Source organism: Hippopotamus amphibius, chromosome 2 (genome assembly GCF_030028045.1).
Source record: "Hippopotamus amphibius kiboko isolate mHipAmp2 chromosome 2, mHipAmp2.hap2, whole genome shotgun sequence".
NCBI classification, from domain to species: domain Eukaryota; kingdom Metazoa; phylum Chordata; class Mammalia; order Artiodactyla; family Hippopotamidae; genus Hippopotamus; species Hippopotamus amphibius.
The window spans coordinates 11,950,897-11,963,376 of NC_080187.1; the positions used below are offsets into that span (position 1 = coordinate 11,950,897).

At 52.7% G+C, this 12,480-nt stretch overlaps 1 protein-coding gene across 4 annotated transcripts in view; it reads left to right on the top strand.

Moving 5' to 3' along the window:
• DENND1A (DENN domain containing 1A) overlaps positions 1-12,480 on the top strand; it is a 517,643-nt gene that overhangs the window by 478,859 nt on the left and 26,304 nt on the right. For 3 of the 4 annotated variants that reach the window (XM_057721732.1, XM_057721733.1, XM_057721734.1), the window contains exon 20: positions 11,504-11,560. The exons of the other annotated variant lie outside the window; for it this stretch is intronic. In XM_057721732.1, coding sequence (XP_057577715.1) covers positions 11,504-11,560 — 57 coding nt within the window. The remainder of the gene's footprint in view (positions 1-11,503; positions 11,561-12,480) is intronic. 4 annotated transcript variants of the gene reach the window in all.

Below are 12,480 nucleotides of genomic sequence, written 5' to 3' on the forward strand. Positions count from 1 at the left end.
CATGGCACTCTTTGTCTGAGGGAGACAGTGAACAAACCATATGGAAAGAGAAATGCTAATGGTGGCAGCTGGTGAGGGCCAGGAGCTAAACTGCAGAGGTGGATGGGGGCCAGGCCTTGGGGGAGCTTGAATCGTATCTTGTGGGTGTCAGTAGCCAGTGAGGGATTACAGTCGAGGGAATGGCATCTGGGAACACTCACTCTTGGCCGCTGCTGGAAGGGGTGAAAGCAGGTGAGGCCAGGAGACCACTAATGACACTGCCAGCATTCAGACAAGAGCTCACGGGATGTGAAGATGAGGGAACAATGGGAGAGAGGTCCAGGAGACCAAAGAGACAGAGCACTGTGGTCCGCTGGATGCCCTCATGGACGCTGCTGATGTTCACCTTGGGATGGCACAGGGCTGGATGCAGGCTGCATTTCTCCTCCTCCAGCCAGCATGCTCTAATGAGATTTGAGGTGCAGTCTATGATGAAAGGAGTCTCTATTGGGATGTATGGGGTCAGTGGTGAAAGGTTCTGCAGAGGGACAGAGTGGCCAGCTGGGAGGAACAGGACATCTCCGCCCTCACTGTCCTGCTTCTGCCCTAGGGCTGTCTACCATCTGCTTTCCTTTCCCCGTCTCGGTCTGGGGCCTGTAACCAGGGTACCCATGACTTACTTTACACCCTGCCCCATCCCAGGACGGGGAAGGTTAGGGCTCCTTCTCGTTGGGTTGCCAGCTCTTCAGTGTCCCAGGGCATTTCTGCCAAGGATGATGTACAGTGTTATGCTAAACCAGCTTTACGGGCAGCCCCTTAAAATGCAAGCCTCTGTCTGTGATGGATGGAAAACATCCAGTTGTTTAGCCAACCACTTACGGTTTGTTGCAAACCTGCAAGAACCACACACGAGCGTCTTGTTAGGCCTGTTATGCCAAGGACCCCATAAATAAATAGCAGAGTGTGTCTTGGTGCATCAGGGCTGGAATATGGAAATAGAGGCACTGCATAAATAATACATACTTACAAAATAAATACATCAGTATGTTAGCGTGTGCAGCCATAACCAAACCACCCCGAGTAACAACCACCAAAGCTCCGGGGTCTGCCATGTGATTGGCTTCCATCCGTCAGTGTGCATCAGCATTCAAAATGACCGTGGAAGGGAGGGGGTCCTCCTGCACGCTGACCTTGAGGCCTTGGAATCAAGGCAAGTGGTGAGATTGCAGGTGGGCACCCTGACATACAGCTTTGCTGCCAAGGTGTGAAACCTACCATGGCCGTGTGTTCCTGCAGATGTCTTAAGGTGTGCCGCCAAGCAGAAGGCTGATTAGCACCAAGGTGCAGAATGTGATGGGTTGCACCTACTAGAAGACGGCTGGCTGAGGGGAACGGATTTTCTCATTATGTACATTCACTTAGACTTAGGAGAGAACCAGTGGATCAACTTTCCAAGTGACTCTCACCAGAGCCCTGTAACTTTCAGCCTTTCACCCTGAAGGTTGGGCTGGGTTTTCAGAAAATCCGTTTCCCTTCTCCGCCGCCCCTTTTTGAGCCCTGAATCCCACTGGGCATCTGGCTCCAGCATCTGGAGCTCCGAAGAGGCAGCTGACAGAATGGCCGCTGGAGTGGGTGCCCCTCCCCTTGGTTGTAATGGCACAATGCTGGATTTCAGTATTTTAAATGAAAAATATATGCAGTTAGCTGTGCGCTGACAATGTCCTTGAGGATTTGACAGTGAGATTTTCCAGCAGTTGGTCTTCGTTAGGATCCTGGCGGTGTTTAATAAGGCAGTCGAACTGCTGGCACCTTGGGTTCCTGTTTGTTCTCCGAGGGCTCTGGGGCTGCTGCGGTAAGCACATCGACCAGAGCTGATCATTACAAGGGCGTACGCCACCATGAATAAAAATGTCACACGTTTTCCCATCTCACAGCGGTACAAAATGTCAGTCCTGTCAAACACACGTTGCAGGGAGCTGTGTGCAGTCCGTACAAATTGGAGAGCTGCATATCCCCCCAGCCTTCTGATATTCTTCATTTGAAGCTGAAGAAAAACAGTTGTTAACCTATTAGCTAGGATTTTAAACTCTGCTGAGGCGGTGGAGGGCTAGACTTTGACACAGATAGAAATGTATTCCAGGGTCCAGGAATTTTAAAACCAGGTTCTCCATCCATTTGTTCCAAGGGAAGGAAAAAAAAAAAAAACAAAAAACTCTGTCTGGTGAACCTGACTGTCTGTCTTTAACAGACACTGGGGAAATTTGGGGATATTCCACATCTAAGCTTCCCACCTTTGCATTCTCCTCGAAGAGTCTCTTGCTCTTTGGCGTGGCCTTGGGCTCAACCTGTTAGACCAGGATACCTCCAGGTTGAGAGTTTTTCCTGATCAGAAGCATGCCATTCCTGATCAGATATCTTGCCAGCCTTGTGGACAGTGTGACTCAGTGATAGGATGACAACTAGTTGGTCCACATTAGTCAAATGCTGGGCGATGGCCTTACTGATCATTTGAGGCTAGTCCCAAAGTCTTGGGCGAGCATTTGCTTTGCACTGACCATGTGCAGACCTTGGACCTAGAGCCCAGGATCCAGATGTGATCAAGAGGCTATGGCACTGACAAGGAGCCCCTCGTCTTTAGGGGAGGGACAAGAAAAAGAAACCTGGCTCTATCCAGCCAGGAAGAGAGGAATGGCTTCCAGGGAGGGGACAGAGGCTTGAGGGATGAGCCGAATCCACCAGGTAGGCAGATGCAGGATGGGCACACCTTGTGAAGAGCTGTGGCACGTGAGTGGCGGGGAGGTCTGTAGGGCTGGAAAAAGGGGCTGCTTGTGGTGGGTGGGGCATGGGGCTGGTGGGCCAAGGACTGGATCTTGAATGGTCTGCTGAGGACTGTGTGTAGGACATGACCAGCTCCCCGAGCTGCGAGTGGACCGGGGCGAGGGGCGCTGGTGGCAGGTAGAGCAGTGTGGAAGCTGTTGTAATCACTGGACTCCCTTTCCGGAGGATGCTGTGTGATCCTATCTGTACAACTGCAAAACCAGGAGAAGGTCTTTATTTTCATTTCCTAGTGGTGTAGTGCTTGGGGTGGACATCATTCCAGAGATGATAAATTAGCCTTGGTTTTGCTGAGTTGGCCCCGGCCCTTAAATGCACTGAGCAAACCCTCCCCAAGTCAGGACACAGGCCTGGTGAAATGTAGGCGGCTGCAAAGACGAACCTTTCTGAGTGGTCAGAACGGACTTAGCAAGACAAAAAGCTCAGAGGATGTGGGGGGAGGAATTCCCCAGGGAGAGGGGAGCACCCTCATTCTCAAGGGGATACGTTTCAGCATCTTCTTTCTGCCATTTGTGTATAGAGTCTGATGGAAGGAGTGTGGGCTTCTTTGGGGTCAGAATTACCTGGGTCTGGAGCCTGGTTCTGCCACCTGTTAGTGGTGAGGCCTGGGCAAGTCACTGAGCCATACAGCCTCAGTTTCTTCATCTGCCAAATGGGGATTTTACCTTCTCTGCAGGGTTGTTGGGATCATTAGAGACCTTACAGGTAGAGCTCCTAGTATAGAACCTGGAATATAGCAAGTGCCTCAAAACAGCCCCCCTGCCACTATCAGAGGGGAGATTCTCTCTCCCAACATCTGGAAGCCCCTCCTCGCATCCCCCACCTCCTGGGAATATCACCCAGGCACCCTTCATGGCATCCCAGATGGCTGCCCAGCGTAGGTAGCAGGGAAGCCCCTGCCTCCTGCTTCTGTCTGGGCAGAGAATGGCACGCGTCAGCAAGGCTCCCTGCCCCTGCCCAGCCACGGCTGCATCTGCTGCCCGACCTCAGGCCGCCAATGGGATGCCACCTATTCAGACCGAGCAGCTGCACCTGACTAAAAACAAAAGGCTCCCCTCCCCCGCCCCACTGCTGGCCCTCCTCCCTCCCCCGCCTCTGTCCCCCAAGCGCCGGGGTCACCCGGTCCCCTTGCAGCCTTACCTCACAGCTGCCTCGCTGCTTTTGTTCAGCATGTGAACTTCCCCGTCAGCCAAGCTCCTTGCACGGGAAGTAATCAGGGATCTTGACAAGGCTTCAAACCACAAATGCCACTACAAATTAACCAGCACCACTACAAAATACTACTCCTGTCAACATCGGGGAAGAATGCACTGCTCTCAGGACCAGGCCGAGGCGTCTCTCAGCTCAGCTATCACTCACTGCAAAGAGTGCCCGGGCCCGGCGGAGAGAATGGCCTTGCAAGGTGACTTGTCGAGGTGGCTGAGTCTCCGGCAGCCCCTCTGCAGAGACGATGGCTTACAGACCCGACGGCTGTTCTTCGAGGGCCACCTTCAGTCCCCAGCACCCCTGCAGAGGGTGCCACAGGACGGTGGTGAGTTGCAGGCACATGGGAACCTCCCTCTGGAGTCTGACAACCAGCTTCCTAATGTATCGCACGAACATGGGCTGGGGGGATCATGGCAGCACTTCTATCTAGAGTTTAAGGACTGACTGGGATACACTGGGTGATGGGATACCCATCAAGGGTGCTCCAGGATGAGGCCCCTCCCAGCCTCCTTCCATGAAGAAGCACCTCCTTGTCGCCCTGTGTGGGCAGAATGGAAACTTCTTCCTCAGCTCTGATGTGGAAGTCCATCCTGTGCAGCATCTTCCCGTGAGCATCCCTCCCAGGTTATAGCTCAGAGCTGAGAGTTACCTCTACAGATACTGCAGAGCCCAAGGGCCCCAGGATCCCCTGTCAGGGCCCAGGGCCTGCCCAGTGCCTCTGGCACAGAGCGAGTGCTGTAGGACACCAGTGCTCAGTCCTCTCCAGCGTCCTTGCTGACACTCTGAAGCGGAGCAAGCATTTGATCCTCCCCAACAAGCAGGATCAGCTCTATCAAGTGTGGACGAGAGGATTCAAGATAATGACAGGAGTTGGGGGACTGGCGAGAGCTGTGCCCGAGAAAGCTGGTTGGGCATTTCAAAGGAGACACTCCACACAAATATAGCTTCAATACACTCCTTTTTGGAGGCTTATCAAAAGAAGCCCTCTTTTATTTCCATACCTTGCATAATAGCGGCTCTCCCTTCCCGAGGAGTAGAGGAGCCTTGCTCTCAGCCCAGAGGCCCTTTGTAAAGCCACAGAAAGCTTTGTCTTCCTTTTCCAACCAGGGCCATTTCATGCACAGGTCAGAGCATTGATGTGGCTACTAGCCAGGAAAATTAACCAGGTGAACTCTTCCCTCGTTAAACAGTGACAGGGTTTAATTGTGAATTTTCCCTTTTACCCTCTCCATTCTTGGCACTGCATCTGGTTGGGGCACGTCCCTAGGACAGAGGAGCCCCCCGCATCTACCCTGCCTCCCCTTTGAGGATGCCAGGGCCTCCTCCAGGTGGGTTGGATGGGAATCTGACAGAAAAAGGACAGTTCAAAACACCATTCAGACCCAAAGGATCTGGAATCCCCTTTGAGGCTGACCTTGGAGGCCACCGTTCTCATGCCTCCAGCTGCCATTGGGCACGCCCCACCTTCTCTGGCCCTCCGAAAGAGGAGTTGCAGGGGCCCTGGCTGCCACCTCAAGCAGGTCGCCTCCCCACCCCAAGCTTTGCATGCATAGCCCTCAACCTTCAATGAGGCTGCTTGGTCCCTGTGGCCTCGGGCATCTTTGATCTTCTACCCCCTTCCCCACACCACTGGTCTCCACTTGGGGTCTGGCCTGTTGCCCCACTGACTTTGACATTTCACCCTCTGTGTGGCCTTAGGTAGCATCTGTCTCCCCTCCCTGAGCCTGCTTTCCCAGCAGTGAAATGGGGATGCTGGTTCTGACCTTGAAGGGATAGTCCAAGGTGTGTCCTCCATGGGGACTGAGGAGATCTGTGCACTGGTTCCCAAACAGCCGGTCCCCTCCCACATTCATCACAGGAACCCCTGCCATAGCGTGCAGTTAACTTGAGACAAGCTCTTTGACCCTCTTCCAAAGACCTGTCATCCACTGCTTGGTGTGACCCTGGGCAAGTCTTTGCCTCCCCTCATCTGTGAAATGGAGTAATGACCTTCATTCCCCGCATGAGCAGTCCCAGGCTAGCAGCTCTGCTGGCTAGGCACTGGAACACAGTGGGCCACAAGAGCTTCAGCTCTGCCCACCTCACAGGTTGCTCCCATCTCCACCCTCCGCTTCGCTCTCTGCCCCAAGTCCATGCCCAGCAATGAAACATTTTCCACCCTGCAGCCCTGTGCACAGCACCCGCTCATCCATGCCGCCCAGGTAATTAAGTTGATATTCCAACACGGCTTCCCCTCCTGACCTTTTGGAAACAATGTGTTTTGCTGCATCAACAAATTAGCTGCAAATCAGATGCTGTCCTCATAAATGTGGGTTTCATATCCAATGAGCATATTCACCTGGCCCATACAGCTGACAAATATAAACACCGAGGGCCAGGCAGAGATTGTCAGAGGCCAAAGAGTTCCTCTCTTGTCTGGGACTTCCGTGTCAATCACACTTTGGGGCTTACCCTCTCACATTCACACCTCCCAGCAGTCACGTGCCAGCTGGTGAGTTGATAACATGGAGGTCTGGCCAGGCCCCCATGGTGGGAAGGGAGTGTCTGTCCTTAGGAGCCCACCCATCCTCCTCCCATCCATCTTTGACACCAAGGCCTCTGATATGTCCCTTCATGCCTAAATCCCTCCCACTGCACACAGGAGAAAGTCCACACTTCTTAGTCTGACGTTCAAGGCCTTATATTATGTGACACGCCCCCCGCCCCACCAGCTGGTCCTCCTGACCTGCTCCATCCTCACATTCACCCTCACTCGGTCTTGTTGGACCACTGTATAATCCAGTCCCTTTCCCATCTCATGCACCTAAATTCTGTACCACCCCCATCGAATAGAAGAGCCCCTCCTTGGTATCTCCACAGACCTCAGCACCCCTCTTTCCCCCTGTATTATAACCCCTCCATCAGAGTGGGGGCCCTTTGAGGGCAGGCCTGGGTCTTATTCACTGGTGTGCCCCTGTTCCTGTACAAAGTATACTCCATTGTTTGTTAAATGAATCAACATGTGAATCTCCTTTGGAAAGCACTGGAAAGAGATACTCAAATAAGAAAGGAAGGAGAGGATGTCAGTCATTCTCTCATCAGCCTTTTTTTCTAAGGCACAGATCTCTTAACAACAGTCCAACTTCAGAAGGGATAAGGATTAGAAAAACCAAATCAGAAAGGATTCCAGATGACTTTGGAAATTTCGGTTGACAAGGATAGCACAATGGACTAAGAATACCTGCTTGTTTTAGTTCCTGCTACTAGCTGTGTGACCTCATACTAGTCACTTAACCTCTCTGGGCCTCCTGTTTCCTGCGTCTATTGCAGGGAAATAACCCTCCTGTAACTTGCCTCACCAGGAAATGCGAGGCTCAAAGGAAAGAAGAGAAGTAGAAATGCTTTGAAGGGAAAACGCATCATGTAAATAGAAGAGATTAGTAAAATCTAGCCCCTTTCAAAAGTGCCTTGCTCACAGCACACTTCCTTGGAAAACCAAGGTCCTCCCATTCACAGGACTCCTGACTACATGACTGCACGTGACCTTCAGGAAGGCAGGTGCTTGTGTTGGTCATGGAAACCCCCAGCGTCCCCATCCCTCATGCCGTAGCTCAGCTCAGGAAGTGCCAGCTGAATTGTTGAGCAGAACTCTTCTTAGCAAAAGATTGCGCAGCCTTTTTGAACTCACTTGAGAATCAGCAGTCAGTGTACCCAGGGTATTAAGGATCACATGTGACATGATTTCTCTGCAGAAGTGCCCGGACCTCTTGATTCTCTGCTCCAAGGCTCTTCTGGTTTTGCCTCCTCTTCCTCCGGCAGTGGGAGGAGCCTGGATTCACAGTCAGGAGGCTGAGAGCAGGTCACTTTCCCTCCCTCCAGTCTGCCTCCTTGTCCATGGAGGGATAAGCTCCCGGCACTGGAGCCGTGGGACGAGACAGACAAGTGCGCGGCCCTGGGCCTTGGGAGTGTGGTCGGGGGTGGGGGCGGGGCCCCGGCTCACGGAAATGACTTTCACTGTATCTGGCCATCTTCTCGGGCCTCACCTCACCCTGTCATAGCCCCACATTCAGTTACTTCCTGACTCAGCTTCCCCGGCACTGGAGCCATGTTCTAGAAAACGGTATGTTGAATTGATTCTCCTCTAGCTTCTCTCTTCACCCCCTCCTCCCACCCAGGTCACCACCACTCCACCCCTGTGACCTGTTCTCATGGTCCCCAGAGTACTCAGCTCTCCCTAACCTGTGTCCCACACTGTCATGCCACCCAGCATACTTGGGAAGCGGCAACCACCATGGCCCAGCAGCCCTACTGCTCCCTCCCCTCCAAGAAGCGGAAGCTTCTCAGCCGTGTGTCCACTGCGCACCTTACCCTGAGGGAGCTGCTGTGATCCACCCAGCATCCCTGTGGTGGGTCCTCACAGCTGCACTCAGGACATTTGTACCACAGCACTGTTTCTTGGTGTCTGTAGATCCCGTTGGTTTACTCTACTAGCTTCCTCCCACCATTTATAAATTCAATTGCAAAAGAACTAGCACTTCCTGATGACAGTCAAAGCAATATAAATTAATCACAGAATCTAGAGAACTAACGTGTTGATTTTCCACATGTCCCAGGAAACTTCAGCCAGAAATCTTTGCTGAGCACCTATTTACCCAGAGCCATACTAGACACCAGGGTAAATAGAGAAATGAGATGAGTGAGCTGTTAATTACAACCTTTGTGCTGGGAATACATGGGGGCAGAGCACCTGACCCGAGCCACTCAGGGAAGAGCAGGGAGGGCCTCCTGGGGGAAACGGTGCTTGAGTCAGACAGTGAAGGATGAATAAGAGGCACTAAGAGTGAGACAAAAGGGGATGGAAGGTGTTTCAGGAACAGCCTTCAAAAACACCTGAGCTTTTAGGGAGAGCAAGGGGATGAGTGGGGCAGGGCTGGGGGGAGATGCACCAGAGATGAGACTGCATAGGCTTATGGGTGGGGCCCAAATCTGGAGGGCTTTGAACACTTCCGTTAGCATTTCTCCAGGACATAATAACAGGTGTTATAGAGGAAGTGAGTCTATATTCAAATAAATATGGGAAACAGGACTTTCATGGGGAAAAAAAAAAGTTCATAGTGTTTTGCCTGTTCAGGGTAGGATTTTTTATTGCAAAGGTTGGCAGCCTTTGCTGTGCTAACCAGCATTGTGAATTTCCAAATGGAGCAAGACAGGGCACATGCCAGGCTTGTCTGTCTGGGGAAACCCCTTTTCTTCCTTCATACAATGCATCTTGCAGGATGGTGTTTCTCAGAAGACACCTTGGGAGATGCCAGCCTTCCACTGAGTTGATTTAGGCTGGCAAATGACGTAATTGGGCATGTATTTTTTGAAGTCCACTCTGGAATAAGCATGCAAGTTGGATTGGGAGGGGGAGAGGCTGGAGGCAGGGAAACCTGCTGATGGTCGTAGTCACTGGCGTCTACTGGCCAAAGGTCTTGGCGAGTCGTGTCGTTGAAACTTCCTAACAGCCCCCTCAGGTAGGTAGTGCTGTTACCCGCATTTACAAATGAGGAAAGTAAGGCTTGGATGGTTAAATCTTGGGCCGCAGGGTGAGTGGAGGCCTAGGGTTCAGTCTGAAACTGTCTGACCCCAGAGACCATCTCCGGAATGCCCAGCCACGCTGCCACCCCCGCCAGCAGGGACAGAGATGGTCAGGTCAGAGGTGACTAGTGGTAAGGGCTCTGGGGCCAGAGAAGGAGGTCACCCAGAAGCAGAGTGGCTGAGGACGAGGGTAGCTGAGGGTGATGGGGAAAGTGGGGGTTGTGTGTGAGAGTGGGGGTTAAGCAAGGGCAGAAGCCTCTGCACTTGTGGGCAGCCAGGCTCATCTCATTGGGTGGCATCCCAACCCCAGGTAGCCTCCAACGGAAGAAGGGTCACCAAGCACGGGTTGGCATAATGGCACAGGATCTGGGAAGCCACACTGTGTTTCCGTCCACGTCTGCTCTCAGTGTGCCATGAGGGACCCCAATTCTCCACCAAGTCTGTCAGCCAACTTTCTCCACAGACCACTCTGACAGTCCCTGTGCTGGCCACCAGGGATTCAGGGACACCTGAGACACGGCCGCTCCCTCCAGGAGTCGGGTGTAGAGAATGAGTTGTAAGGCAGGTGTGCTGTCTGGAGGACCACTCCACCAAGTGAAGCTCTGAAGTGCCGTCCACGAGAAACATAACGGGAGCCACAGATGCGAGTCACACACGGAATTCTAAATGTTTTAGTAACTGTATTAAAAAAGTAAAAAGAAACAGATGAGGTTAATTTAATAATATATTTAACCAAAATATCCAAAACATTTTCATTTCAGCATATAATCAATATAAAAAATTATTGCGATATTTTACATTCTCTTTTCAAACTAAGTGTCTGAAATCCAGTGTGCACTTTACACTTACAGCACGTCTTAATTTGGACTCGCCACATATGGCCATTGGCTCCTATAGTGGGTGGTGCAGGTCTGGACTTTGTGGTGAAATGATGGACCTCTGCGAACTGTGTGACTGATGAGAGGAACCAGTTGGAAGCCTCCCAGGGCTGCTGAGTGTCCATGACCTTGGTCTGTTGTGGACTTTTACTCTCCTTACTCTGTCTACCCATCTGCCCCACTGTCCAGGGCATCTAGATGGGCAGGCCGTTGACAGAACAAAGCTTGACTCTCACAATAAAGGGTTTGAGGAGCAAGCTAAGAGGTCTGTGCTCTGTTGATTTTTATTTAGGTCCTGAGTTCAAAAGTCAGGCGTTTTGTGCAAATTTTATTTGTTCATCAGACATTTATTGAGCAGATATTTTTTCCCGAGGAACAGGGGTGAATCCCTCAAGGAAATGAATGTTTGAAGGAGAATGGGAGGTGTGGGCGGCACAGATATGGGGTGATCGTGGGTGATAAGTGGGAGCACTGAAGGCAGCACCTGACCAGGGCAGAGTCTTGAAGGACAAGTAAAGGTTTGCCAGGCAGATGGGGATGGGGTAGGTCATTCCACCTGCTGGGCAGGCAGGAAGCTGGCCTGAGAGCCTCAGGCCATTCGAGGGTCTGCTGGTGAGCACAGGTGAAAGTTGGGAGGGGTCTGGGTGGGGCACAGCAGAACCGAGGTCTTGGAGGATTTGCAGTGCCAGCCCAGGGCCTTGTTGAACTGTGGCCCCAGGATAGGAGGCGACAGCAGAGGTCTTGAAGCTGGGGTGTGGCAGCGTCTCATTGCATTTTAGAAGATCCCCCTTGGCCTGTGTAGAGACTGGCCAAGGCGATCCAGGCAGGGGCCCTGTCGGGAGGTGATGACAGTGATCCAGGCCCGAGGCGGAGGGGAGGGCCTCTGACAGGGGATGTGCAGGAACCGGTGACCAGCTGAGGGAGCAGGAGGCGTCGAGGGTGGCCCTCGGGCTCTGGCTTGGGTGCTGGATGCTTGGAGCCGTGTGTGGAAGTGCATCAAACCATCTCCGTGTGTACTGATTCCTTAAGTTTCCACTTTAATGCAGCCACAGAGACTCCGTCCCACTCGCCCGCAGCCTCCCAAGATACAGCGCTCCAGGCCCGTGAGTAGCCGGTGGTCCTACCCTCCCGCCTAACACTGCCTGAGCCGTTTCCCCGCCTGACTAAACCTCGGGGGTCTGAACTCAGCTGCCTTGCCAAAGAAAACCAGGAAGTGGGTTTTTCAGCTTCCCTCTGTGTGGCATGTACCTGAACTTGCATTTTCTGGGCTTCTCTCTCCTTTTCCTGAATCAGTTCAGCGACTTGCAGGTCAGAGCTGAAGGCAGCCGGGCTGCTGTGTGGGGTGTTTGCCGTGTGTGCATCGTTTGAGTGCATCTCCTAGGTTGCTAGCCGATGAGCTTTAAAGGCTGCAGCCGCCTCTTCCTCACAAAGGAAGCAGAAGTCAGGCAGCAGGGGTCTCGTTCCGCCAGATCTTGGTTTGGAAATGCATTTGATGTCCCTTCCCAGGGGCGGAGGCTACGCCCAGAGAATATTGAGCTGGCTCAGATGGAGACCAGTCTCCTCCTCTCCCAGGCCTCACGTGGGGCTCCACCTTCCCAAGCAAAGCTCCAAGTGAGGGCAGAAAAGCAGGATGAGATGTGATAAACCCCCCAACACCTGGGATCGGGCCAGCAAGGGAGAGGGACCCATCTGTGGTTTCTCGGGAAAATATTGGGTGTGGGTCCGGTGTTTAGCATCCGTGAAGTCCTTTTTCTTGTGAGCTCAGACTTTGGTCATGCCGAGGCCCGTTAACTTTAGCAGGTTTCTTTAAAGGGGGAAGGAAACTTGCCAGGACCATTGAGTGAGGGCTGTTTTCCAAGAGAAGAATTTCTCCGTTTCTTGTTGAAAGCAGCCACCACTCTTGCCGTCAAGCCAGAGGAGCCCAGTGCCTGCCCAGCTGCCATCAGAGTTCCCCACACACCCAAGTCCCAGCCCCTCCTGCCCTCCCCAGTGTGGTGTCCACATCCATCTTGAAAGGTGGGGC